At 45.3% G+C, this 26,186-nt stretch overlaps 9 protein-coding genes and 1 non-coding gene across 10 annotated transcripts; 3 read left to right on the forward strand and 7 right to left on the reverse strand.

Annotated features, from left to right (window-relative positions):
• On the reverse strand, positions 1-2,012 carry C8R40DRAFT_1171885 (uncharacterized protein; the record flags this gene model as incomplete). The annotated part of the gene is made up of 3 exons (XM_046231784.1): positions 1-468; positions 544-948; positions 1,743-2,012. 3 exons carry the CDS (start codon positions 2,010-2,012, stop codon positions 1-3), a joined length of 1,143 nt encoding a protein of 380 aa, XP_046085057.1.
• Positions 2,013-2,838: 826 nt separating this feature from the next.
• C8R40DRAFT_1048312 (Cupredoxin) lies at positions 2,839-5,253 on the reverse strand (the record flags this gene model as incomplete). The annotated part of the gene is made up of 16 exons (XM_046224491.1): positions 2,839-2,999; positions 3,052-3,106; positions 3,161-3,229; positions 3,282-3,298; positions 3,357-3,546; positions 3,599-3,658; positions 3,709-3,833; positions 3,888-4,050; positions 4,103-4,345; positions 4,405-4,454; positions 4,536-4,563; positions 4,618-4,642; positions 4,700-4,845; positions 4,904-4,936; positions 4,996-5,084; positions 5,133-5,253. 16 exons carry the CDS (start codon positions 5,251-5,253, stop codon positions 2,839-2,841), a joined length of 1,575 nt encoding a protein of 524 aa, XP_046085058.1.
• A 1,309-nt stretch (positions 5,254-6,562) lies between these two features.
• On the reverse strand, positions 6,563-6,647 carry C8R40DRAFT_t155. The gene has a single exon. It is a non-coding gene; the product is annotated as a tRNA-Ala (tRNA).
• Positions 6,648-6,765: 118 nt separating this feature from the next.
• Positions 6,766-8,260, reverse strand: C8R40DRAFT_1171887 (putative chitinase; the record flags this gene model as incomplete). Its single annotated transcript, XM_046231785.1, has 9 exons — positions 6,766-6,845; positions 6,910-7,116; positions 7,186-7,195; positions 7,259-7,270; positions 7,332-7,417; positions 7,489-7,614; positions 7,692-7,915; positions 7,984-7,997; positions 8,060-8,260. 9 exons carry the CDS (start codon positions 8,258-8,260, stop codon positions 6,766-6,768), a joined length of 960 nt encoding a protein of 319 aa, XP_046085059.1.
• A 1,225-nt stretch (positions 8,261-9,485) lies between these two features.
• Positions 9,486-12,791, forward strand: C8R40DRAFT_1195850 (uncharacterized protein; the record flags this gene model as incomplete). The annotated part of the gene is made up of 9 exons (XM_046233081.1): positions 9,486-9,688; positions 9,744-9,906; positions 9,965-10,154; positions 10,214-10,584; positions 10,648-10,802; positions 10,863-10,966; positions 11,020-11,191; positions 11,247-12,500; positions 12,570-12,791. The coding sequence occupies exons 1-9, from the start codon at positions 9,608-9,610 to the stop codon at positions 12,789-12,791; spliced, it is 2,712 nt and encodes a 903-aa protein (XP_046085060.1). The 5' UTR covers positions 9,486-9,607.
• Positions 12,792-13,264: 473 nt separating this feature from the next.
• Positions 13,265-15,742, forward strand: C8R40DRAFT_1195856 (uncharacterized protein; the record flags this gene model as incomplete). The annotated part of the gene is made up of 6 exons (XM_046233082.1): positions 13,265-13,339; positions 13,395-13,844; positions 14,002-14,065; positions 14,172-14,266; positions 14,404-14,457; positions 14,715-15,742. 6 exons carry the CDS (start codon positions 13,265-13,267, stop codon positions 15,585-15,587), a joined length of 1,611 nt encoding a protein of 536 aa, XP_046085061.1. The 3' UTR covers positions 15,588-15,742.
• A 4,240-nt stretch (positions 15,743-19,982) lies between these two features.
• Positions 19,983-20,496, reverse strand: C8R40DRAFT_1110660 (uncharacterized protein; the record flags this gene model as incomplete). Its single annotated transcript, XM_046228327.1, is given in 2 exon segments — positions 19,983-20,072; positions 20,084-20,496. A coding segment is annotated over 1 exon segment (238 nt), but the record flags the coding sequence as incomplete, so codon positions are not given.
• A 943-nt stretch (positions 20,497-21,439) lies between these two features.
• On the reverse strand, positions 21,440-22,364 carry C8R40DRAFT_1110662 (uncharacterized protein). Its single transcript, XM_046228328.1, has one exon. It carries the CDS (start codon positions 22,198-22,200, stop codon positions 21,625-21,627), a length of 576 nt encoding a protein of 191 aa, XP_046085063.1. The 5' UTR covers positions 22,201-22,364; the 3' UTR covers positions 21,440-21,624.
• Positions 22,365-23,765: 1,401 nt separating this feature from the next.
• C8R40DRAFT_339687 (uncharacterized protein) lies at positions 23,766-24,818 on the forward strand. The gene is made up of 2 exons (XM_046234768.1): positions 23,766-24,558; positions 24,613-24,818. Exons 1-2 carry the CDS (start codon positions 23,842-23,844, stop codon positions 24,640-24,642), a joined length of 747 nt encoding a protein of 248 aa, XP_046085064.1. The 5' UTR covers positions 23,766-23,841; the 3' UTR covers positions 24,643-24,818.
• Positions 24,819-24,857: 39 nt separating this feature from the next.
• Positions 24,858-26,117, reverse strand: C8R40DRAFT_1110667 (FtsJ-like methyltransferase-domain-containing protein). The gene has a single exon (XM_046228329.1). The coding sequence runs from the start codon at positions 26,090-26,092 to the stop codon at positions 24,995-24,997; it is 1,098 nt and encodes a 365-aa protein (XP_046085065.1). The 5' UTR covers positions 26,093-26,117; the 3' UTR covers positions 24,858-24,994.
• Positions 26,118-26,186: the final 69 nt, after the last annotated feature.

Below are 26,186 nucleotides of genomic sequence, written 5' to 3' on the forward strand. Positions count from 1 at the left end.
TTAGATATCAACAGACTGTGCCTCCATAGCTTCTCGGGTTGCTGTATCAAGGCACTGCTGGAGATTGTTGAGCTGTGTCTGCATGTGCTGCATCTGCATCATCTGTAAGTTCATGGATGCATGGTTCACGTCACGCTGCTGAAGATTTTGAGGGTTGAGCGAGGCAGAGATGCCTCCCAGAAGATCATTGGCCTGGCTTTGATGTGACATGTGGGTACGAGGTGCATCATTCAGTGGAGCTTCAACTTTGTAGGCCTTTGTCAACACAGTTCCTTCACTGCCCCGTACCTTTCCCTTCCCCTTGTTTATTACCAAGTCTTCATTGTCGTCATCGTCATCTTCCTCCAAAGATATGCTGATAACATTTTCATTGTCTTGCAGACTTCCAAGACTTACGTGCTGAGCAATTTCAGCCTCTGCCTCAAGAACTTGTTCATACATCTCGAGTCTGTCGGCATCTCCAGTTGGCTTCGTTGATGCTATCAGGACACACTCAAGCAGAAGTAAGTAAATAAATATGGTGATAAAAAGAGAGAAACTTACTCTGTTCCATTGTGTTTGAAATGGCTTATACTGTTGTGGGGGGTATCTATTGGTTGATGCCCATTTATTATACTCATTCACGACACGCTCCCAACCTTTCTTTCCCATGGGAAGATACTTCAAGACAAGCCTCACCATTCCAGATAGCTCGGTAGTACTGTACTCAGTAGATCCCACTGTGCGTCCTCCTGTCTTCTTTTTCTCCCGGGAACCATGCTCATCTTCTGCCTCACCATCACCATCATCATTAACTATCTTTGGCTTCTTGACAGTTTTCGGTAAAGGTCTCGGTATCACCTTCTTTGGTTTTATGGCATCAGAAGGTTTTTTCGCGGCCATAGGCTTCTTTGCAGGTTGTTTGTCACCGGCATCATCATCTTCATGAGTCCGTTTGACAGGAAGAAGCTGATTAACTGACATCAGTTCATCATTATCCTCAGGAGTGAGTGGACGAGGAAGCGGAGGGGGTTGGTAATTGCTGTTGATGTGATGTCAGATGTTCCCAAAACTCTGAGGTAAATCAAAGGATGGAGGTGGTCCCATTCGAGTAGATGGGCGACACAGATTCCGAGATGGTGAGTATCCAGGAATGTTCAAAGAATAATTGTTCTGTAATATTCAGTTTTTGTTAAGATCATGTACACCGTGTAACCGTGCCAGGGTCACAAGGTGTCTAAGGGCGGAAGGTCGAGTGGGACAGTAGTGAAGTTATTAACAACACCGCCGTTACGCCGTTAGTCCCTGGAGATTGAGAGTACAGAAGAGAGAAGCTAAGTAGCAGCCAAGTCGGAGTGGCAGTATCGCCGACGACGAGGAGCGAACCAAAGAACGTCGAAGTCCTAAGGTGGAGTAGAACGTACTTCAAGACGATGAGCCTGAAGACTTAGAGAAGAGCTAAGTTGGAAGGGAGATCTAAGTTGATAATTAAACTGAGGAACTACAGTAGTGTACAGGCAGTATTTATATCTACGGAGCGCCAGACTAACTACTAGGAGCTATACGTGTAGTACCTGCAGGGTAAGGTAAAAGACAATAAGGAGGGACTAGAACGAAAGGGTATGTGTAGCGAGAAAGAACAATAAGGAGAGATTACAATAAAAGTGGATCTTCGGAATACCGAGCGGCGGAATGGGGACCCAAGGCATGGACTTGACAGTTTTGATCAGAATCGCTCTGTGATTTTGAATGCAAACACGTACATGTTCCAATTGAGGAGTGGGAGCAGGAAAGTACCCATCAGGAACTTGGTTGCCAGATCGTCCTTGAACGACATCTGCATAGGTGGGGCCAGGAAGATGTCCTCGGTGATAAACAGCCTGAGGGTTGTAAACATGGTCAGGAGTCCGTCGAGCCATCGGAGGTGCAGGAGTGCAGGTATGATTCTCATGCTGGCCAGTGTATGAGGGTATATAATGATGGTCTTGGTTCGGTGAGCTAGTCCCATTGATATTCCCAGTGGGTGAGGACATTTTTGAGGTTAAGTAGGAGGATCGAAAGCAGTCAAAGTTCGATGATTTTCACGATTTTTTCATCCTCCAAATACCTCTTTATACCTTTTCTGTGGCCAGATCGGACGATTTCTGGCTCACAAACCCTGCAGGTTACCGCAGAGCACTCCTAATCTACCTGCATTCAGGAGTTAATACTTATAAGCATTGTTGTTACAAGAGCATAACTACATGAATAATGCTAATCCTTTAACTAAAGTGCCTACATCTTGTTGGTATATACCTTGACTAAGAATTGTCAAAAATTCGGAAAATAAAAGCAAGTTTTTGAGCCTGTATATGCTTTACATCCTCGACTGCATAAGGGACCAGACGGAGCAAAGTCCATATTTGGATCATGTACGGTCGCGTATCACAAGTGGCGTTTATGTGCTCAAAATTCTGTCTAGGGAAGGGGTCGAACCCCTCCTCAGATGGGATGTTTAGAACCCGCGTTGAATTTGCAATACCTGAGGAACCAGGTACCAAACGCCTCTTTTGAGCTCGGCTAAGTGCCATCAAACAAATATTGGACAGATTTTTGGTAAATAAAGCTTACGGGAAGTCATCCAGTGTCTTAAATATCAGAATTCAAATATTCATCAACAACAATTTTGGCCCAGCCACCCAATTGTAGAATTGAACATTGAGGTGTCTTATTCAGGAATGTGTACAGTGGAACTGAAGAATCATAACTATTACAAAAATAGAAGGAAACACATTGACCAAGGGAAATATCACAGAGACTAAGGTGGATAATCTGGGGGCATAGTAGAAAGCATTTCTATCATCTATAATTACTTCAAGATCACTGCAAATCAGGTGAAAGAGCATCATATGCCGGGCACAACTCAGTCCAGGCCTGTGTGGGGTGGACTTCTGCCCGAGTCTCATTTAGACCCGAGGCCATCACTGTAGCAAGACCAGCTTGAAGATGCCAGAAGATGTGGCAATGGAAGAACCATGGACCTAATGGAAAACATGAAATGACATGAAGATAATGGAGTGGCCAGGGACAGACCTGGATTGGCAGTAGAAAATCGCATGATAGTTCCAGTCGAACCGACACCAGCGACCTGGAAAAGAGCAATGTTCAAGGGATTTGAGACTGAAGGGATTTGAACACGCACATCACGTTTTATCGGGTTCTCGGTGTTGATTTCATCGGAGCTATTAGACTTGATGAGCCAGAAGTTGTTCTGTAATACGTTCAGCCTGGAAATTCAAACATGTAGTAGAAAGGGCACTTACTCCATGGAGATGGAAGGCTGGTGCGTTATTACATATCAAACTGTCCATTCATTGACAAGGTAAAAATCAACTCACGATGCTCCTCATCATCTTCACTCGGGGGGAAAATGACCTGAACAATCTTGTTAGCAGGAAGAATGAAGGTGTTCTCAGTGACATTGAAGTCATCAGTGCTGTTGGCACCATCGAGAATTTTGACGAGGGTCGGAACCTCGGGTGCAAGATAGCTAACATTGTTGACATTCCACTGGGCCTTACCAGCAGTCTACGGCATCTTCAGCTTCATGTATGGATACATCGCATACAGAAAGACAAACCACAACAAGGTTGAGTGTGATGTTGATGTCAGCTTCTGGTGCAGGTGAAGCAACCAAGGGCTAAAGCTCCAATGAATGATACATCCTGAATAATATATTGCGCTGCTTACACGAAGATTAGCCTCGACAAGAGCGTTTAACTCCTCATCTGCGGGACCAAGGGACATTGGGGACGTTGGGTCTTCTTCTGGTGCACCTTGATAACGCAGGATAGCCCGGGAAAGTGTGGCATTCTCTGTATAGGACTATCAATCTTTGGTCAAGTATGAACTAGGACAAGAGATCGTACGGTTCAAGTTCCTGGCTGGAGAACCGCCAACGTAAGGAGCATTGATCCAGTAGTTTGCGATAGGCTGGTTGGCCTCGACCACAACAGAGTAACGTTGGCCAGCAAGCAGATCGAGTGAGTTGACAGTCATTGGTGATGTGGGCATACCATCGGTTTCGATGATCTACCAAATGTTAAACAAGAACGAACGACATCACTTAGTATAGACAACTTACAGTCATGTTGTGGCTATCGACCGACATGGTGAATACATTTCTGGCAGAGGTGTTGATGATTCGGAAACGGTATCGAGTTCCTTGAACTACATCGACCACGAAGAATGGTACTTCGGGTCCACCATTGAATCTGCCCACGCCATTGAATGTACCACTGTCAGATACTGGGACGATTCCAGTAGCGACGTAGCCTGCGAGCATGGGTAGTGTGCTGTTATGCCACCAATCGCCAACTTGCCAAATCTAGAGAAAAGTACAATAATGGTAAGAGATGAAAGGAAGGAGATTTAAATCAAGCCGACCGTGTTTTCGTCGTCAACATCATAGAGGTCCTTGAGAGGGTCATCGGGGTCTGACGAAAATGAAAGATTGGAGCAAGTAAGTAACAAAGTAATATATCATCGTAGAAAGATCGAGAGAAGACGAGGCGCACCATATACGATTAGAGCCCCACGAAGGCCCTAAGAAATCAAGGTCAAATCCTGGGGATCGGAGCTCAAGATAGAAGTACTTACATCGACGTACTGCACACTCAATTGACTGAAGTTGAAATATAGAGTTAGTCCCCAGAATCACAAAATCAGACGTCACGCTGACCTGTGATACCAGAATGTTCCAGTCTGATTGTTGACCAAAGGTACTACGTAGGTATAGCTTGCGTTGGGTGCAATAGGACAAGTCGTCACAAAGGAACTGCCCTCGTCGAACGAGTTACCAGTGTCAACTAAGATGCCGTCGAAGTCCTGCATGGTACAGGACAACTTAGACTGTCGTTATGATTAAAAAAGTTTGTTAGCTTACGAGGGAGGTACTAAGACGCATCGTCGGGTCATCCTGTGATCCAAGATTATTGGGCTGAAAATATAGAAAATCATTCGAACAGATCAACGTACTAGCAGGTTGTTGACTGTGACGACGAGCGTGTCGCCCTTGCTCGCAGTGATGAGCGGACCAGGATACGTTCCGTTAGCAGTCACCATACCTATTGATTTTATCAACACATGTTTTCCTCGAAGAAGGCGAAGCTTACTTCTACTGAACCCATCAGGAGCGCCATCGGCATTAACAATATCGAGCGTAATCGGTATCGTGTCCGAGAAGGCTGGAAGAGCGAGAAGAGCAGCCAGAACGGTAGAAGCGAGGAGTTTCATCCTAAGTTGCTGTGGTAGAGCTCGTTGTATTGATTGTTCTTCAGCATTAACTGTCCAGTTTTTATAACGTTCCAAATATGATGAGAGAATGGCAGGGGGGTGAACCATTATAGGAAAGCAAAAGGTAAAGCCCAGGTATTCGAAGGACCAATCGCAGACTCTGTGTTCTGTTGATCTCAGAGTACGTGAGGCATTATTTCACTGTGATGAAAGCAAGAAGAAACCGAGAGGTATCGTTCGGCGAGGAAATCATTACTCCTGGTATGTACACGCTCCCAAGACGTTCACAAAGACAAGACTCTTGGATTGCGACCACCGCTCTATTCAGGCCAAGACTGTGCCTTTTTCTCAACACAAGGCTAGAGACAAAGGTCACAGCAAGAGTATTAGATCATTGAATACAAGATTGCTTTCATCGCCACCAAATTCTGTTTCTCAGTACCTTGGCGAAGCTTGGCAGGCTTCGGACCCGGTTGAACGCAGAAAACTCACAAGGAACGTCGACATGATTCAACGCATGCAACAGTCCCTTGACTTTGCCTGAGAATAAAGATGTCGATGAATTTGATTCCTTCGCAATTTGAAACGATATCATTTGCTATTTCTGTGTCTTCAAAGGTCGAAAAACATGCTCCAAGTAAACCGGGACGATGAGTATATGTTGCGGGTCAGCAGATGTACACTGTAAGAGCGCGGCATCGGAGTACAAGGCGGCAAGTCCTGGCTCAGATAATGAAGTCGAGGTGACTTTGTGTGTATCACTGAGGTAGCGAGAGCTTGAGGACAACGTGGCGGACCACAGAGATAAATCGCGTGGGAGAATCGAATCACCTTAATGAGAATGCCCAGCCGTGAAACTATATGTGGGATGCTTTTTGAATTCCTGTTGAGGAACTAACAACAACGGTGATGGAAGTCAAGAAGGATAAATAATAGAGTTTAGTACATACTTGAAACGGACTACATAATACGGTACACTTGAAAGTCACCCGTGTATCTCCAATTTCACTCTGATGAACTATGTAGCTTCGCATTGTCTCCTACTGTCTCCTACGATCACTCAACGCAGAGAAAGGACTCTGCCGACTTGTGTAAACTCCAAAAAACCTTCTACACAACGTCTGAAACGATGAAGAAATCGGAGGCGCCACGGGCATTGATTATGATAGTGATAAAATAAGATAAAATATTGTCAAACTAAAATAGCGGGCCTGATTCACTGAGTCACAATATAACGGGGTTCATCGAAGTTATTGGTACACAGTCTTAGTCCCCAGAGGACTAAACTTTGTATCCGCAGGCGAAAAAATGGACAAGTCCGGATTTGAACCGGAGACCTTTCGCAAGCAATCGAGAATGCAAAGCGAACGCGATAACCCCTACGCTACATGCCCATACCAAACCATCTTTAACATGTCATTATTTTCGAGCGGTAGCCAAACGTATCATATATACATAATCCCATCCCAGCTCTAGATCACTCTTAAACAGACTCTATGCTTGTCTTGAATCTCACTGGAACGACGATCCCTTCACGGTTTTGATCCACTGTGCGTCAGCCTCGGGATACTCCCAGCTCATTACACCGCCATCTACAACACATATGCATATATCAGCATTCTATCCACTGATCAAATTTCATGTTGAGAAACTTACTCCAGTTTTTCCCCTTAGCAGTCACCACACATTTTGCCAGATCGGCCGGGGCCATGTATCCAGTTGTAGCGTCAGCCTGTCCACCAGGCTTTCCAATGACGACCTTGTCTGCTGAGACGCCGCCTGTCATGATCTCGAACACAGCCGAGCCGGGGTACGTAGGAGAGGAAGTGAGGAGACCATCGCAAGTTGTATATTCGGTCCCTTCTAGAAGATGTGAAGAAATAATGAAAGGTAGTGAGATTCGAGAGAAGGGCACGGGAAGATTGGACGCACGGTTGTAGAACTGTAGACAATAGTGTCGGACAACGTTGAATAATTCTCCATGGTGCAGGAGCACTGGGCTTACCTGGATGTTATACTATGATACGACACTGTAGTCAGCTACCAGCCTGGTTCGCACCAGAAACAGAAACACTCACCCAATCAATCTTACTTCCAACCTCCTTGTGGACTTTGGTGTATCCACCGGACTTGTAGTGGGAAGCGCTGAACCAAGGTGCAAGAGCTGAAAAGAATACAAGGCAGAATCACTTAATCATTCAATAAGTCAATCAGATACTGTTGCAAACGACTTACGAGCATGTGTCAAGATATATTTGCCTTGAGGAAGCTGAGTTCGAAGTGCATTAGTGAAATCGATCAACCACTGCTCAGCCTTTCCATCTTGCGCATTCATAGCATTGAGGTCTTCATAGTCAACATCTATAAAAGCCAATGTGAATGTATTCCTCCACTGTGAGTAGTCATTTCATAGTAAGAGCTTGATTCCAACTACCCACCGATCCCATCCACGTTATTATTCTGAACCCACTTGGCCATTGTCGCGGCAGTGCTTTTTGCGTCACTCGATGTGGGTAAATCAGTCGAACCAAACGCTGAGACAATAAGCTTGATCCCGGCTTTCTCATACGCGCTCTTGATACTAGATTTCTGGGCTTGCGCTAAGGTTTCCCATGCCTTAGCTTGGTCGGCGGCACCCGAGGTCAGAAGGAAGGACATTGCGCTGTATGGGATGCAAATGGTGAATTCATACAGTAAATTCAAAGTTTATTGGCTAGAAGAAATACTGACACCGTGTTGAAACCCTATTTGGAGACCGGAATAAATGACTCGTGGAGAAGGATTTCAGGAAAAGTGAGCGGCTTACAGAAATCTTCGAAACATCAGGTGCAGGTTCTGAGCCTTTATCCGTATAGACAACAAAGTGTGGCGCAGCGGGGGCTCCTCCTCCTCCAGATGTGGCGGGGGCTTGAACTGGAGCAGCCCGGACGCTGCTTAGGCGGGAGGATATAGTCATAAGTAGCACACTAGCGGTCATGAGCAGATTGGATACGCGGAATCCGTGCATGATGATCAAAAAAGAGAGATGGAGCTTGTAGAATCGTGAAGTTGAGAAGAAAATGGATATTGGTCCAGCCAATAATTCAGTGTAGTCGAGGAATGAAGGGGATCAGTGGAACCGGTCACACTGAGGAATATTGAGGTTAGCATCTGCAGTTTTTATACGACTTGCTTCGGCGTTAGAGTGTCACATTAGGAAGGTACAGGTATGGATATATGTCGAATGAATTGCTGTGGAGGTCCGTTGTGCATGGCGTATCGAGACCAGAAACGACGGGCCGCTGGACGTAAGTTCCGAGGATGGCACTAAGGAAGCTCCAAATAGTGAAAGTATTCTCTGTGCTTGTAACAATCAGTACAGCCGGAGAGTTTCGTAGTGTGAGTATCAGGATTCAAGAACTTTGCCACATACCTAGTTAAGATTTTTGCGTTCGAGTGCAAATTTTGGTAATGCATTATTGAAGTGTGCTTTCATCATCATAGGCATAAATCAGCTCAAAGGGGCCCGTTCGCTCTGTACTTGGAGAAAAGTAGCTGTATCACAACTTCTCTGGTGGACTGGGAAACGTTCCAAATCTTGGACTCCTGGTGGATGATTCACACATCTCGGGAAGAACGTAAGTCCATGTATTCAGAATCAAACTGGCATCAAACCTCTATGTCTTAAAAGGTTACCGTGACCACATACTGGCAGTGAGCATTGTTTTGAGCGACGGGATCAAAAGCGCTGAAAGTCCGTGGAGGTCGCCTTATGGGAAACGAAATAATCAATAGCCAACAGTCCATGTTCTAAGGTACCGTTTGGGGAGCATCTTACGGCTGAACAGGGAACCCCACCGGGAAGCCTCTGACAATAAAGTCCAGTTCCCCAAACACGCATAGCTGTAACGGGATGATGAGATGAAAAGCCATGCACAAATATCCTGAATATCTGTTCAAGATCCTGCATCAGCGCAGCAGTATTCGATACGCAGGTCAATGCGGGTAGCCCTAGCCTTGAAAAATGCGTTGCACTTGAAGTTGACGATAATAGCCGTAGGAACAGGGAACCTCGAATTACTAGTAGAACAGTTACTTTGTGGCCCTACTACTAGTGACGAGTAAGTTTATCAGTCAACTTTTCACTTGTGTGTACATGTAAGACTTGAGCTTGAGCTTGAATCTGTTCAATTGTTGCGTTTGAAGTTTACAAAAAAGCGTCGAGGCGAGCACGTGTGATGGTGATGAGCATCGTGAGGGCATCACGCCATAATATCTCCCCCCCGACCTTGAGCGCTTCAAGCTTCAAGGATAGACTCAACCTTGACTGCACCATACTGTCTCGTCTCTTCCGAGGAACAAGTGCATTCGCTCAATGACCAGCCGCCTCAAGCGAAAGCTAGGAGACATCGGTGTCGATACATCCAGTGCAAGAGCTAATGAGAACTTCTGTTTAGTGAGCACCATTCTATATATCTGTATCTTACTACACTGACATTTTCCATATATAGATAGGAACACCTCTTCCACCACTGGAAAAATCCCGCGACACAGGGGAATTTGTCCCGCTATGGAAACAAGAAGTTCGGGATGAGAAAGGTCGACGAAGGCTTCACGGAGCGTTTACAGGTGGATTTAGTGCTGGCTATTTCAACACTGTTGGCTCAAAAGAAGGTAAATAATGAACCATCATTTATCACCTTCACCTAAGCATTGACCCAACGTACTGTAGGATGGACTCCTCAGACGTTCGTTTCATCGCGCTCCGACCGTGCAAAGAAGAAAGCGGCAAAACCAGAAGATTTTATGGATGAAGAAGATATACAGGATATTAGAGATAGTCGGAAGATTGTGGATACCACGGACGAGATGGATCTTACTTCCGGAAAGCAAATGGAGAGCCAGGACGACGCCGATGTCGAGTGCGTACACATCCTCTCGAAGTATCCTTGTTCTCAATCACTGATTTGCCACCGAATAGTCCACTAACTGTTGCTCTACAATCCGCTATGCTACCTCCTTCAAAAGATTCAGTTGGTGCTCGTATACTCAAAAAGATGGGTTGGCGCGTCGGGCAAGGAATCGGCCCACGGATTTCCCTTAAACAAAGACGACTACAGGATCTGCAAGCCTCTACTGGCTCAGCCTTTTCAGTAGACACATCAAAAACTATGCCAGATGAAGACGCAGAGGAAGCAAGCAAACATACCTACGCTCCTCGAGATACACCAGTGCTCGTTGTCGAACGCAAAGACAACAGTCATGGATTAGGTTATCGACCCGGCATGAGCTTGAATGACAGTCTGGGTGTGAAAGGCAGTGGTGGCTCAAGTACTGGACCCAACATATCATGTAAGTGTTTATTCAACATGCAATTCGACAGACAGGGCCTGATGCGTGTATTTTGTTCCAAAGCCGGATTCGGACTTGGTGCACTGAATGACGCTGATGAAGACGATCTGGATGTCTACGACGGTAGCTCTGCGAATGTTCGAAATCGCCTCGCTTACGACGCCTTTGACGACCCCGAAAGAGATCGGACTTTCTCAAGTGGCTCGAAATCAAAGCTAGTAGGTAATTCACACTTTTGAGCATGCAGATTTGATCTTTAGTCTTATCCTGTTTTCAAGAGATCTGCTCCAGGTCCAATTCCTCCCACTGGAACGTTCCGAGATGGGACACCTGTGTTACCTGGTTTTGTCCTATCGGGTAAAGCCGTGATGGAGGATCGATGGTCAGTGGACTACATTACAGGGATAGGCACCAACTGATATCTTGGGTCCACAGGTATCCTCTGCCCGATATTCCCCCAGGATGGAAACCTGACCCAAAACGCGTCTGGTCGCAAGGCCAAAATCAAGGGCAATATCCAGCTTCAAACAAGGAGAATGTTAAGCAGGAGAACACTGCGGCAATTCCGCATGGCAAGTGGAAGACGAGTGGTCTGTCTGCGGACGATGTAGGTTATCTGTTACCTGACGTACGTCCGAGAGATTAATTCAACCGTTCGACAGCGAGGATCAATATTGGGCGAGATACCACTCCCCTCTGCCCCTCGATCCGTATTCGATTATATGTCTCAGAAAGACCGCGATAGGTTAAAGAATATCGCTGCCAACCTTCATTCAACAACAGGACCTCCAGCAACCGCAAGTGCCTCTGACCAGACCTCTCCTCCTGCTCCTGCTCCTGCTGCCACAACCCCTCGTATTCCCCGCACCGATCCTCAAATCGCCCGTGCTGCTCTGACCGGATTCAAACCATTTCCCAGCGATCCAGTCAAGCAAGCACGTTATACGGCATACCTTCAATCACAGGCTGACACTTCTTCCACGATCATGTTAGAACCCCTCCCGCACCAATCCATTCCAGAATTCAACTCCGAGATGGAAGAATACGCACAGAGTGCTGTCGTGTTCAAACCTGTCAGCGGAGCTATGGCAGGACGGTTTACGAGCGCAGCTGTAGTTGAGCATGGGCCGAAGGTGATAGAGGGTTTACACACTCCAGCTTTTGAGGAACAATCTTCTAACGAGGAAAAGAAAGCAACGGAGGAGAAGGAACTTTCTCCTAAAGAAAACGCTGCGCGGATGGGCATGTATGGACACTTGACCAGGGAAACCGTTCCCTGGCAGCCAGCGAGGCTGCTATGTAAGAGATTCGGTGTGAAGGATCCGAATCCAGAACCCAAAACTGAGGATCCTACTCAGTCGTCCGTCCCAGACTTCCAAGACCCATCTGCTTTCGACCCTTCTGTGCCCTCTGGGACTGCCGCCGCGGATTACGGGATCGTCTCGATAAATAATAACAACATTGGTGCTAGTACGAGTGGTCCTCGAGATTTGGCCAACGTCGGTCTCGGTGATGAAGACGATACTCAAGGTCGAGATACTTTGACCTATGAACGCCCTTCTGTTGACGTGTTCAAGGCAATTTTTGCTAGTGATGACGAAGATTCGAGTGATGAGGAGGGTGGTGACGAGGGGGACGAGAGGGACAAGGGGCCGAATGATATTGAAACAAGCGGACCCATTTCAGAGACTACTATGTCTACGAAAATATCTCCGCTCGCCTCTATCCCCGTAGTGGTAGACGATCGACCAGTAGATCCCAATACCTTTAAACCTACTTTCGTTCGACGAGAAGCTCGGACGACCAATACCGACTCAGATAAACAGGAAAAGAAAGAAAGAAAAGAAAAGAAGAAGAAGGAGAAACGGAAAGCTATTGTCTCGTTTATGGACGATGAGGCTGGCGATACCCTGAACGTGGTGGTGGAAAAACCGAAGAAGAAGCGAAAGAAGGATAAAGAGAAAGATAGGGAAAAGGATAAAGAGACAGGAGGGTTGAAGTTGAAGGGGGAAAAGGAGGTCGAGAAGGAAGTTAAATCCAAACGCCGGAACGCTGTGGACGAGAACGAGGATGATATGTGGGTAGAGAAACCTGCGCCTCCAGCTGTCACTGTTGCATCCGACGTGGAGATGGCAGACACCTCTACAGCGCTGAGTGTAGGCTCAGAAGTACCAAGGGGGCGCAAGAGGGCTATCGATTTCTTGTGACAACTCGAGACTTTGAATAGAGTCTCTACATTTGCTTGAAAAATGCCCTTCATTACCTGTAATCCAAGCGCCCATGCAAGCACCAGCGTTTACTTACATTTCTTTGTTCTCTACAACAAGATTTCTAAAAACTATGAACTGAAATTCATGTAAACAAGGTGGATATCCCTGCAGGGGGCAGTTAATACTCAACTGGAAAGTCTTTGAAGTATCTCAAAGGGCATTTCAGATCATAATGGTTATCGACGCTCGAATATCGGTTAGTTCCGTGCGCCGCATCGACCGTCGGAGTGATATTCACCTATAGGCTATAAAGTCTCAACATCCCCAGGCTCTTCTTCCTTCTCTTTCCGCTCACCCTCACTGCTGGTCAGTTACACATATCTTCGCTGGTCGAAAGAAGCAACTCTCTTTGTTCAACTTTTCACATTTCCGTCCATCTATCACTCCTGCCTGTGCTTTTCTCGTACATAATGCGTTTCAACGCTATTTGGGCATACCTCGCCTTGTCTCTTGTCTCTGCTGTATATGCTGCCCCTCTTTCGGAAGTGGGTAATGTTCCTACAATGTCATCACTGTATACACTAAGGATTCCTTCCCCAGGCTGACGCAGGCATTACAACACTTGCTCGTTCCGATTTATCATCTGTTTCACATGCTCGAAGGGATGGTGGAGAGTATGTCGCCACATTAACATTAACGAAATCTGGAGGTGGGCGTGGGCGTGGACCTGTGCGCAGACCCAAAGCCAAAGCCGCTACCCCTAGTGACATAGCCCGTGTCAAGGCACTCATTATAAGAGCGGCTAAGGAAAAATGGGATCAGAATATCGATCCTTCGGAAATCAGGATTGTTGGCAATCAGTATACGAGCAACACCAATGCTGTTCCCTTCACACTGGAAGCGCCTGGTCTCAAAGAGTGCGACCCCATACCGTGCAAAGGGGAGGCACTTTATCACGTTTCAAACTCGAAAAATGAGCCTGAGCTGGGGGCGGGAAAGATTTTTTCACAAGGTTATCCATCCGAGATAATCTATGATTCTGCCAACGAGGTACGTGACTTGCACATATCATGAGACTGCTTAAAATCATGTTGCTGATCTTCAACTTAGTTTTGGAAGAATCCCTAATCCGTTGATTTCTCGAAATCCGTTGCTTAACGTGAACCCTTCCAACATTTGTCCGTTTCCGACGACCGAAAATCATTAGAATCGCAGAAGGCCCATGCATGCATTTGTCGAAGGATTTCAGTATGGACAGGCGACAGCGACACGTATAATTGTACTGTCTTTGTATCGCAAGGAAGACGGTGTTCTTTTTTGAACTATGCTTTTGATACTTGAGCTTGAAAACGGATAATCTAAATCGACTACTTTTAGTTGAAGAGCAAGGATTCCAGGCATCCCTGCTTGAGACAGAGATTAAAAATTTCTCCAAGCCGAGAGCCAAGCTAGCCAAAGCTGTTTCCAAAATAGTACGCTGAAAGAAAAGGAAGGACCCTCGGTTGTTGGCTCCCTTAAGTCCTTGTAGGCGGTCCTAACCCGGCCAGAGATACTTTCACTGCCAACATCGTCTCACGAGCAAGTATAGAAAACACTTCTGCACGTATAGAGGATCGCGCTACGCATTCTTTATGTGCCCCCTGCTGAGGTCGATGGTCCTCAGGTCAAATGCTTGCGTCATAATTGAGGCCTTGAGGGCCCGGGGAAATGTAAAATGTGTGAAGACGAATGAAAGAAACCCGAGCGAGGAGTAGCGCGGCCTGTCGAAAGGATCAGACATCTGAGCTTGTATGGTTTAAACTCTATAGATGCTGACGGGTTTTGAGATCTTGAGATCCCACATAATGATAAGTATCCTAAGGTCGTGTTGAGTTTGCTGTTCGGTCACAGAATATGGCGCTTAACTGAGGCGCCTCTAAGCGCCCATATCCTCCTCACAGGACGTCCATCCCCGATGCCAAGAAACCAGACCAGTTTGAACGTTCTACAGCAGAGAACATACCGTCTGAATTCTCGGAGCGAGTCGACGCAACCGCAGCAGGGTACCTGGGTACAGAATTCAGCAGGTCTGGGAAGATGTCAGCAAAGGCGAGTCGTGCTCAAGCGAGAGCACGTACCTTGTATGCGCATCAAGGGATTACCCGCATGGAAAATCCTCGGAGTGCTGGTCGCTACTGGGGAAAGCAGGCAATGCAGCGGGTTGACGATCCCAGCCGGACCAGGCGAGGTCCGGGTGGATGGTCAAAGGCAGCTAGACGACGAGGCACCAGGCAGTCTGATAGTGAGACGAGGAAGATCCGGTCACTCTGTCAGGCACCCGAATTGGGGAGCCGTGTGTCCGAGAGAGTGAGCGTGGTCATCCCCATCCAACCAGTCGTTGAACAGAGGGCCAGTGGCAGGAGGAGGCCGAGGAGGTGGGAAGGAAGCAACCTGGTCCCATTGTTTGTCCTCCTCAGGCATGTTGTTGAGAGCAGCGGGGTCGAGGTTGGAAGGTTTGTTGGACCTGGACATCGCACGCGTTACGCGAGTCCTCCCACGAAAGGGGACTTAGGGGCCAGCCATATTGGAAGCAAAATCTGGGGTGAACTGGCCATGGGTATATGCACAGAACGAGAGAGAGCTAAAAGGCGATGTACACAAAATTCAGGGAGGGTGTCAGAGAGGTCACACAGAAACTGGGTGCACAAAAATGAAGAACTAAAAGTCTCTGTGTTGACGAAGTGTGCGCTCACTGATATGAGTGAGGTGGACGTACGAGGCGGCCCGATTGCACAGCTTGGGGAGCCATCATGAACATTGAAAACACATATTCGGCTTCTTCCGATCGCCGAATCCTTGACCACCCGAAAGTCGACATTTATCAACCAACACATTTGCCGTTGAACCCGCCAGTGGTCAGGAGTGATAATATCAATCGAGGAAGACTGTGGATCAGGATATCCTCATCTCACTAGAGCTAGTAGGTGTTGTCTGAAGAAAGGTCTTGTACGACCTTGTACGACAGATGAAAGGAGTTCCAATGAGAAGGACTGCTGAATGGATTAGACAATGTGTATTCTGAAAAATTTCGCTTGATACCAGTTTCACTGCAAGGATAAGCGTTTATCTGTGTCGCAAAAGTGTACTGCGAAAAACTAGTACCCATCGATGTAGCGGGAGGAGATACGAGGAAGATGTAGCCTTGAGCCTGGAGCAGCAGCCGTTCATGTGTTTATTGATCATATCTGGCTTCCGGAAGGATCCAGTCCAGCTTCCGGCATGAATGATAGCCATTATTGCGCTTTCCATCTTACTCTTCATCTAGACAAGTGGTCTCCTGCTAATCGTGGCAATCAAGGAAGGAACTTTACCTCATCAACGTTGTTGGGGACATATACCTTGCTTCCCTTCGTTGATATGGTGACACTGCATGCAAATCAACATAAATAACTGCCTGAAATGTTGAATTGATGATAAATCAATAGGAATTTTTTTATGTATGAATTTTAGCAATTTTAATAATTTTGTGTTGAACTTATGGTGAATACAATATTTTTGGAATCCATAAGTCTAGTATGAAATGCAATTTTCTATATAGAAAAAACGGAGACTTCATGATAAAATAACATAAGTATTTTTGTGATTATACTGCACTTTTGATAACATAATCTTGGTGTAACAAAATCGCATTAAAAAAATTCAGCACAAATCATAAAACTTACGTTGATGTAATAGAAACATTAGGCTAAAAGAATGCAATATATATGTAATGTATACCATAACTTTGAATGTGAAAATAGTGAAATTATGGTAAAAAATCAAGATTTCTCTTCAATGACATTATTGGGTTATAGTGAAAAAATGTTATACTTGTGTTAAGGAAGTATGGAATTTCTTTAATATAACTGCAACCTGGTTACTCTAAGGATTGGGTAAACTTATGTTAACATAGTATAAATACACAGGTTCTAATTATGGATCAACAGTTAGGTTTTGTTACTAAAAATAGTGAAATGCAAATAAGATTAGAGTAAAAACATGAATTTATGGAGAAAAGATGTTGATTGTACACAAATTACATGATTGATTTATGGTAAAATACACTGTATAAGTTTAAAGACACATATATGGAGTCACAATAAAATTACAATGAATTATTGAAAGAGTCATGTAAAGTACAACAACACAATGATTCCAAAACATTAGTATAAGCTTACAAGGGTTATATAAAACTCATGTTAATAAATAACACTTCATTCCTTGGGATTCAGGGAGTGGTGGTGAAGCTGGGTAGAAACTGGTACTCAATCCAAATAAACATCTTCTTTTGGTTGAACAAGACTGCAACAATATCTGGGATATGGTCAAAAATAATGAAGGAGAACAATTGGTCATGGAACAAGTATGACCATCTCTAAACAACACTGCAATGATATTCAGTGCACAAGTGGCACACAGCGCAATGCCTGTGACTGTCGGAGATGCAAGTGGCTCATGGAACTCAGAGGAGATCCAAGTCCCCAGTGATTGGGGGAGTGGTGGTGAGGCTGATTGGTAGCCTAACATAGCTGGGGACACAAGTGGTTAGTGGGACTTTGCATCAATCTTGGGTCCTAGTGATTCTGTGGGTGGCGGTGAAGCCAGTAGGGGACTAAACATGGTGGCAGTAGTACTGAAAAACTGCTTAGCACTGTCCAGCTAGTACCCTAGCACCCTTGCTCTCGTGAACATCCACGTTTTGCATCCTGAACTATTTTCAACCATGTTTGGTTACCAATCAGCCTCACCACCACTCACTGAATCACTGGGAACCAAGATGGGCTCTGATTTCCACAAGCCATTTGTAACATGGCAAATCCTACACCAAAATCTGTGCTGTGCCACCTGCATCTCAAGCAGTCGCAGGCATGGCGTAGTGTACCACTTGTGACATGGCATATCCTACACTATTTCTGACCACTGTCGACCACCTACGAGCTTCACCACCATCCACAAAGTCACTCGGAATCACAATCTGTGTTGTGCCACCTGCATCTCAAGCAGTCGCAGACATGGTGCCATGTGCCACTTGTGACATGGCATATCCTACACTATTTCTGACCACTGTCGACCACCTACGAGTTTCACCACCATCCACAAAGTCACTCGGAATCACAATCTGTGTTGTGCCACCTGCATCGCAAGCAGTCGCAGGTTTGGTGCAGTGTGCCACTTGTGACATGGCATATCCTACACTATTTCTGACCACTGTCGACCACCTACGAGCTTCACCACCATCCACAAAGTCACTCGGAATCACAATCTGTGTTGTGCCACCTGCATCTCAAGCAGTCGCAGACATGGTGCCATGTGCCACTTGTGACATGGCATATCCTACACTATTTCTGACCACTGTCGACCACCTACGAGTTTCACCACCATCCACAAAGTCACTCGGAATCACAATCTGTGTTGTGCCACCTGCATCGCAAGCAGTCGCAGGCTTGGTGCAGTGTGCCACTTGTGACATGGCATATCCTACACTATTTCTGACCACTGTCGACCACCTACGAGCTTCACCACCATCCACAAAGTCACTCGGAATCACAATCTGTGTTGTGCCACCTGCATCTCAAGCAGTCGCAGACATGGTGCCATGTGCCACTTGTGACATGGCATATCCTACACTATTTCCGACCACTGTCAACCACCTACGAGCTTCACCACCATCCACAAAGTCACTCGGAATCAAAATCCACTTTGTGCCACCTGCATCTCAAACAGTCGCAGGCTTGGCACAGTGTGCCACTTGTGACATGGCATATCCTACACCATTTCCGACCACTGTCAACCACCTACGAGCTTCACCACCATCCACAAAGTCACTCGGAATCAAAATCTGCTTTGTGCCACCTGCATCGCAAGCAGTTGCAGGCTTGGCACAGTGTGCCACTTGTGACATGGCATATCCTACACCATTTCCGACCACTGTCAACCACCATCCACAAAGTCACTCGGAATCAAAATCTGCTTTGTGCCACCTGCATCGCAAGCAGTCGCAGGCTTGGCACAGTGTGCCACTTGTGACATGACATATCCTACACTATTTCTGACCACTGTCGACCACCTACGAGCTTCACCTGGCATATCCTGCACTATTTTCTACCAGTCTCGATCCCCTACCACCTTCCCCACCACTCACAGAATCGCTAGAAGCCAATTGGTTTAGACTTCCATCAGCCACTTGCATCCCACGCTGTCGCAAGCATTGCACTCTGTGCCACTTGTGCACTGAACAAGCTTCACTACCACTCCCAGAATCCACTGAAGTGTTATTTATTAACATAAGCTTTATATTACCCTTGTAAGCTTATACTAATGTTTTGTGATCATTGTGTTGTTATACTTTACATGACTCTTTCAGTGATTCATTGTAATTTTTCTGTAACTCCATACATGTGTTATTAAATTTATACAGTATATTTTACCATAAATCAATCATGTAATTTGTGTATAATCAACATATTTCCTCCATAAATTCCTGTTTTTACTCTAAATTTATTTGGATTTCACTATTTTTAATAACAAAACCTAACTATTGATCCATAATATGAACCTGTTTATTTATCCTATGTTAACATAAGTTTATCCAATCCTTACAGTAACCAGGTTGCAGTTGTATTAAAGAAATCCTATACTTCATTAACACAAGTGTAACATTTTTTCACTATAACCCAATAATGTGTTAAGATCATGTACACCGTATAACCGTGCCAAAGCCACAAGGTGTCTAAGTGCGGAAGACGAGTGGGACAGTAGTGAAGTTATTAACAACACTGCCGTTACGCAGTTAGTCCCCGGAGATCGAGAGTATAGAGAGAGGAGCTGAGGAGCAGCCAAGTCGGAGCGGCGGTATTGCCGGTGATTGACAAGACCGTGCCTACAGGTCAATAACTATAGCGGGTCTGAGGTCCGATATGGGCCGGAAATGGCCCGGGATAACTCCGAGGTCCGGAGCTCGAGTACTGGCCTGTAGTACACACTGGGAGTGGGACGTCGGTGAAGCTATTAGCAACACCCTTCACACACTGTTGGTGTCCCCGGGAATATAATGGCAAGAGTGCAAGATTGGTATGAGCAGCCTAAATGGGGTTCCTGATGATCCGGGAGTCCGGAAGCAAAGGGTAAAGAAGATATTAAAGACTGGGATAGGATGGTACACTTGATTTCAAGCTTGACTACAACGTACAAAGTATTCTAGCTTATATACATCCCAGATACAGTCAGAAGACCTCGATGAAAGCTCGGAACAATAAATAAATACAATGATGGTCACAAGGTTATTATTCCGAAGTCCGGCCGCTCCGGGCCGGGCCGGGAAGTGTATGGGGTGAATTGCATGCATATGACAGTATCCCCCCGTTAGGCCTGAGCCCACGAAGGCCTCTGTGAATATGTGTGCAGTGAAATAGTAAAGTATAGTAAAGCAAAGGGATTGGATTAGATCCAGTAGTGAAGAATAAATTAAAAGTGGAAGTCTTGGAGAAATTGGAAAGGATCGGCCTGCCGATGTAGGGGGTCAAAGGAACATAATAAAGCAAACAAAAACCAGATTGAAACAAAGTAAACTCGTAACAAAATAATCAACAAAAGAATGGATGACCACGTAACTTCCGAAGTCCGGGCCGGCCGGAAAGTGTTCTGAAGTCTCAAAAGACTAAAACAAGTTCCGAAATTCGGAAAAATCGGGAGCAGCCGGTCCGAAAATTGGAATACAGGACTGGAATACATCAGTATCCCCCAAGTACGCTTGAGCCCTCGAAAGCCATGAATCAAGAGCCGAAGTTGGAGTAAATGGTGATGTAGGAGGATAGGGTAATGGAGTAGGGAAAATTTCGGAATAAAATCCGAGCCGAGGGGCGGGATTGGGCCGGAAAAATCGTCGGAAACTGCGGAAAAGTCCGGCATACCAATCAACACAAAGTGCTGCCAAAAATGATAACCTGAGCTGATATCCACACAAGAGCGATGCCTAAAAAGGCCGAAATTGACACAAAGTGTCCAGAATGATGGTAGAACCATCCCAAGACCGGAAGTTCCAAGGGAAGCAAAGCCGGAAAGCGCTATAAGGATAATCATAAAAAATGAGTTGGAAAAGAGTGTTTCAGTCTACCCGGGAGATCAACGGATCTAAGTGGGAGTAGAAACTGTATCCTAACAAATAATCAATGAAATCCTACTAAAACAGAGGAGCAGCTTGTGGGTGAAGCAAAGGAATCAACATAAATAGAAATGATAACATGTAAGTGAATGGAAGTGCTAATGAGCAAGCTTGAGATAATGCCAATAAAATGACGGAAAAATCGGAACAAAGTCGGAAATATGGAATGAAATATTTTAGTAATCAATAATAAGCCAAAACATCGGCATATCCGGGCCGGAATGAAGGAATAAAAGTCGTTACAATGAAACATTACTTGAATATTCAAAACTGGAAACAGAAGTGGAACGTATGGACAAAAAGCGGTCCGAAGCTTACAAACAAAGTAAATTATAGTGTCAACAAAAACTGATCATGGAAAGGTGCGAAATCTCGGGCCGAAATTTCGGAAAAAGCGGAAATGTGTTCTAGCATAAAGAAAATGAATATTTGGAATAGTAATGGCAAAAAATCGGGCCGAAATTCGGAAATGAAGTAAATCATAATGTCAAACAATCAATAATCATGAAAGGCATAAAAATCGGGCCGAAGTTCAGAAAGAAAGGAATTTGTAAGGTCAAATAAGTGAAAATCATGAAAGGAAAGGAAAACTCGGTCTAAGACTTGGGAATAGTTGGAAAATTCAGAATTAAAATGTAGAAAAATTAGGAATTACTCGGAACCATCATCGGAGCCCGGAACATCTGATTCAGAGTTATCTGCATCATAGTTCTGTCCTGTACGGGCCTGCAGTTTGAGACAATCTACCTTCATATGTTCTCCTCCACAATAAAAGCACAACCCGAGCACCCTGCGCCTTTCCCTCTCAGAGTCCACAAGCCTGCCATCGGGTCCGAGGTGAGGATGACCAGATCTGTCATCACCGGGCCGGAGTTCCGGCGCTTTGGAGTTATCAGAGGCAAATGAGTGGAATGACTCCACTGAGTCTGAGGCTGAGGATGAAGGATAGGAATGTAGATAACGGAGATCGTAAGGGCCGGGGTGATCTGAGTCGAAGTCAGAGGATTCATGAAGATAATCATAATCAAATGGGCCAGGAAATTCCGAGTCATAACTTGACTGGTCAGGATCGGAATTAGTACCGGACTGAACTGATTCTTGTTCAGAATTGTGGTCAGATGGGCTAGATTGGTCCGACGGATCCGAAGGTTCCGGGTCCGGGCCAACCGGATCAGGTAACGATAAGGCATACTCGAGGAAGGATTCAGGATCAGAGCCAAAAGACATAATGGAGGGGTATTTAGGTGAAGTAACAGTGTAATGAAGTGTAAGCTTGAAATACTGACAAGACCGTGCCTACAGGTCAATAACTATAGCGGGTCTGAGGTCCGATATGGGCCGGAAATGGCCCGGGATAACTCCGAGGTCCGGAGCTGAGTATTGGCCTGTAGTACACACTGGGAGTGGGACGTCGGTGAAGCTATTAGCAACACCCTTCACACACTGTTGGTGTCCCCGGGAATATAATGGCAAGAGTGCAAGATTGGTATGAGCAGCCTAAATGGGGTTCCTGATGATCCGGGAGTCCGGAAGCAAAGGGTAAAGAAGATATTAAAGACTGGGATAGGATGGTACACTTGATTTCAAGCTTGACTACAACGTACAAAGTATTTTAGCTTATATACATCCCAGATACAGTCAGAAGACCTCGATGAAAGCTCGGAACAATAAATAAATACAATGATGGTCACAAGGTTATTATTCCGAAGTCCGGCCGCTCCGGGCCGGGCCGGGAAGTGTATGGGGTGAATTGCATGCATATGACAGTGATGAGGAGCGAACCAGAGGACGTCTAAGTCCTAAGGTTATAGTAGAGAGTACTTCAAGGCGATGAGCCTGAAGACTTAGAGAGCACAGAGTTAAGGAGGGAATCTAAGTCAATCTAAGTCGATAATTAAACTGAGGAACTACAGTAGCGTACAGGCAGTATTTATATCTATGGAACGGTGCAGCGGTGCGGAGCACCAGACTAACTACTAGGAGCTATACGAGTAGTACCTGCAGGGTAGAGTAAAAGACAATAAGGAGAGACTAGAACGAAAGGGTATGTGTAGCAAGAAAGAACAATAAGAAGAGATTACAATAAGGAGTAGATCTTCGGAGTACCGAGCGGCGGAGTGGAGGCCCGAGGCATGGACTTAACATAATGTCATTGAAAAGAAATCTTGATTTTTTACCATAATTTCACTATTTTCACATTCAAAGTTATGGTATACACTACATATATATTGCATTTTTTTAGCCTAATGTTTCTATTACATCAACATAAGTTTTATGATTTGTGCTGAATTTGTTTTATGCGATATTGTTACACCAAGATTATGTTATCAAAAGTGCAGTATAATCACAGAAATACTTATCTTATTTTATCATGAAGTCTCCATTTTTTCTATATAGAAAATTGCATTTCATACTAGACTTATGGATTCCAAAAATATTGTCTTCACCATAAGTTCAACACAAAATTAATAAAATTTCTAAAATTCATACATAAAAAAATTCCTATTGATTTATCATCAATTCAACATTTCAGGCAGTTATTTATGTTGATTTGCATGCAGTGTGAGGGGGTTTGTTAGGGTTTGTTGTGGGGCAGGTAGAGTGCAGGGCTGGAGTCGGAGTCACCGTTAGATGAAGGGCCAGTGAAGGGCCCTTTTGTGCTACAAGGCAATCATGTGACCCGGCTCCGCCGTCGGAACGGAAAGAGACAACTTTAAAGGGAAATTTTGCATGGGCGCTTGAGGGATGGTTCAACGTTTAATGATCGGAATATTAGTCCAACTCAATTACAAGTTTTTTTTTCGAGTGAAATTTTTTGAGCAATATACTTGACGTCGCTTAAGATATTGGCTGATAAAGTGGCAAACGATGCTCCCCCTTCTCATATTTAAACTTGGCCGGTGGCCCTTCATAATTTTCACCTCCATATTCTTCTTTCTTCTGCTGGCCAGAAGAATACAGTCCCTTGGTCCCTTTCTCCTTGTTCACCAATTCATCCCAAACTTGACACTCTCGATTCGTCATGCGCTTCAACGCTATCGTATGGATCTCTCTTGCCATTTTCACCATCTTTGGCACAATCGTTCACGCTGCACCCGTGAGTCTTCAAGTCTATATTTATCATCTAACAATGTCTTCAACTCTCATTGGTTTTTTTCTTCCGCAAACCTGGACAAGACCAACCCCGATGGTTTCTATGTTGGTGATACATTTGTCCATAATGCGAAATACCCCGATGTCTCGAAGAACTATGTGTTCGTCTACTACAACGCTGGAGTAGGCCAGTCGGGTAGAAATCTTATCGAAGGGCTGCTCCGAAAAATGTTTGACAAGAGATTGAAGGGGGTTGAGACGGGTTGGACAGAGTCCCGCATCGCAGCTCTCAAAATTGAATTCAACAACGCTGTTCCGATAAACGGAGGCTTTTGCAGGTACACGATTCAGCCTGGAAAAATCAGTTTCAGCGTCGACGGCGATTTTGGGAACTGTTACAATCGGGGTTGCAGGGGCATGGTCGATGATAAGGGAGAGGGACATATTTTATTTTCTAACAATCAGGAGGTTTTTTATTCTTCTCCAAACAATGTACGTGGTGTCTCGACTATCTTGGTGCTTCTCATTTTGATTCCTTGTGTACAGATTCTCAAGGCTGCTGATCTATTCCAATGACTGGCCATTGTCATTGCATCTCACACTTCTCTCTCTCTCCTTCATGCTTCGGAATGATTAGTGTGCGAAATAAGTTCAGGGATGTAGGCTATAGGCTATGTTGCATGGAGAAGAGACGAAGATTATAACATGGTTGAAAAGGAACTTATTCGGTTTTAGATACTTTACAGGCAATGGAATTGCTCCTTGACGAGGCGCTATGATGTAATTTGTACACAGTGCCTATAATATCTCCCTTCTGAACCATTTTTCATCCTCTCCCTAAGACTCCACGTGTTGGAAAACATCAACCGAGTAGTCACAGTCGACCTTCGTCCTTTTTGTGGTCTTATTTCCGTCCACATTGATTCCATTAGCGATACTCCCTCGGCCAAAATCCCCTGCAAAGAAAATAACCCTCTTTACTCTCCTGCCTACTAGCCCTAGGTTTGGTATAAATCACGTCCTTGAAGTATTCCTCAAGCACCTCTTTCCTGAATACATCCATCTTCGGATGAGCGAAATGCTTCATGACCAACACTCCACCTCTTGTTCGTCCAATTTCGTCAGCCGTTCGGAGATATTTATACGCAAACTGGAACACGGCCTGAGCGACTTGAAAATTAGCTTCAGAGTCGACGGCAGGGACACCGACGGTGTTGGGTGCGATGTCGGACAGGACAACGTCCACTTTTGGTGTGTCGGGAGTGGACAAAGTGAGTTTATATGGGGTAATAGATGGACCGTCGATGAGAGAACGAATCATACCCTCCGTCCGTGGATGTAGAAAATCTGCTTTCAGCGTTTGAACTCCAGTGATTGGATCCATCGAAAGCCGGTCAACGGCGATGATTTTTACTTTAGACTGTAAATCCAACGAAGAAGATGAGAGATGTTCGATTTCGGCATCGAAATTGAGAGGATCGTAGAACTCGAGTGGTTTTGGCGGAAGAGGTTTAGGTCTGTTTTTGGCTTTGATTTTGGATTTTCTTTTCCGGTGCCAGGTATCTTTAGTATCCGAATCCTCCTCCGTGCCTTCCTCGTCCTGGTCAACAGGATATTCTACCACTTCATCTACGTCCTCTCTAGCGTCCAGCTGCGTCGGGTCTTTTCCGTGAACAACTTGACTAACAACCTGACTCCATCCTCCTGGGGCTGCACCCAAGTCGACAACGACTTGTACGTCCGGTTTAAGCAGAAACTGGTCATATTTCTCGTGTATTTCGATGAGCTTAAATGCTGAGCGTGAACGAAAGGCCAGCGGAGACGATATACTTGAACTTATACCGTCGTTATTGGATCCTAAATTACCCAAGATACTGCTAGTTTTAGTGGATGCAATGACAGCTCCTAGAGCGCGCTGTTTGACGTATGGATCTCGGGATTGCCGTCTCAGCCATTCCGCAGAGGACTTCTTGGTTTTTGCGCCAAAAGACGGGAAGGTTGGAGTAAAAGGGAGTCTCAAGGACATAAACTGGTCGTAACTGACTTACCTGGTGTGTATGTAATCAAGTTTACCACATCATTTTACATATTTCTTCTCCTCTTCCACTTGATACAGACAG

This window comes from Lentinula edodes, assembly GCF_021015755.1.
Source record: "Lentinula edodes strain Le(Bin) 0899 ss11 chromosome Unknown C8R40scaffold_23, whole genome shotgun sequence".
NCBI lineage: Eukaryota > Fungi > Basidiomycota > Agaricomycetes > Agaricales > Omphalotaceae > Lentinula > Lentinula edodes.

Excerpts from the sequence above, each read along its gene's own strand:
- C8R40DRAFT_1110662 (XM_046228328.1), bottom strand. The coding sequence starts at position 22,200 with ATGTCTTTTGGCTCTGATCCTGAATCCTTCCTCGAGTATGCCTTATCG.
- C8R40DRAFT_339687 (XM_046234768.1), top strand. The coding sequence starts at position 23,842 with ATGCTCCCCCTTCTCATATTTAAACTTGGCCGGTGGCCCTTCATAATT. Across the intron at positions 24,559-24,612 it reads TTTATTCTTCTCCAAACAAT|ATTCTCAAGGCTGCTGATCT; the intron begins GTACGTGGTGTC and ends CCTTGTGTACAG.
- C8R40DRAFT_1110667 (XM_046228329.1), bottom strand. The coding sequence starts at position 26,092 with ATGTCCTTGAGACTCCCTTTTACTCCAACCTTCCCGTCTTTTGGCGCA.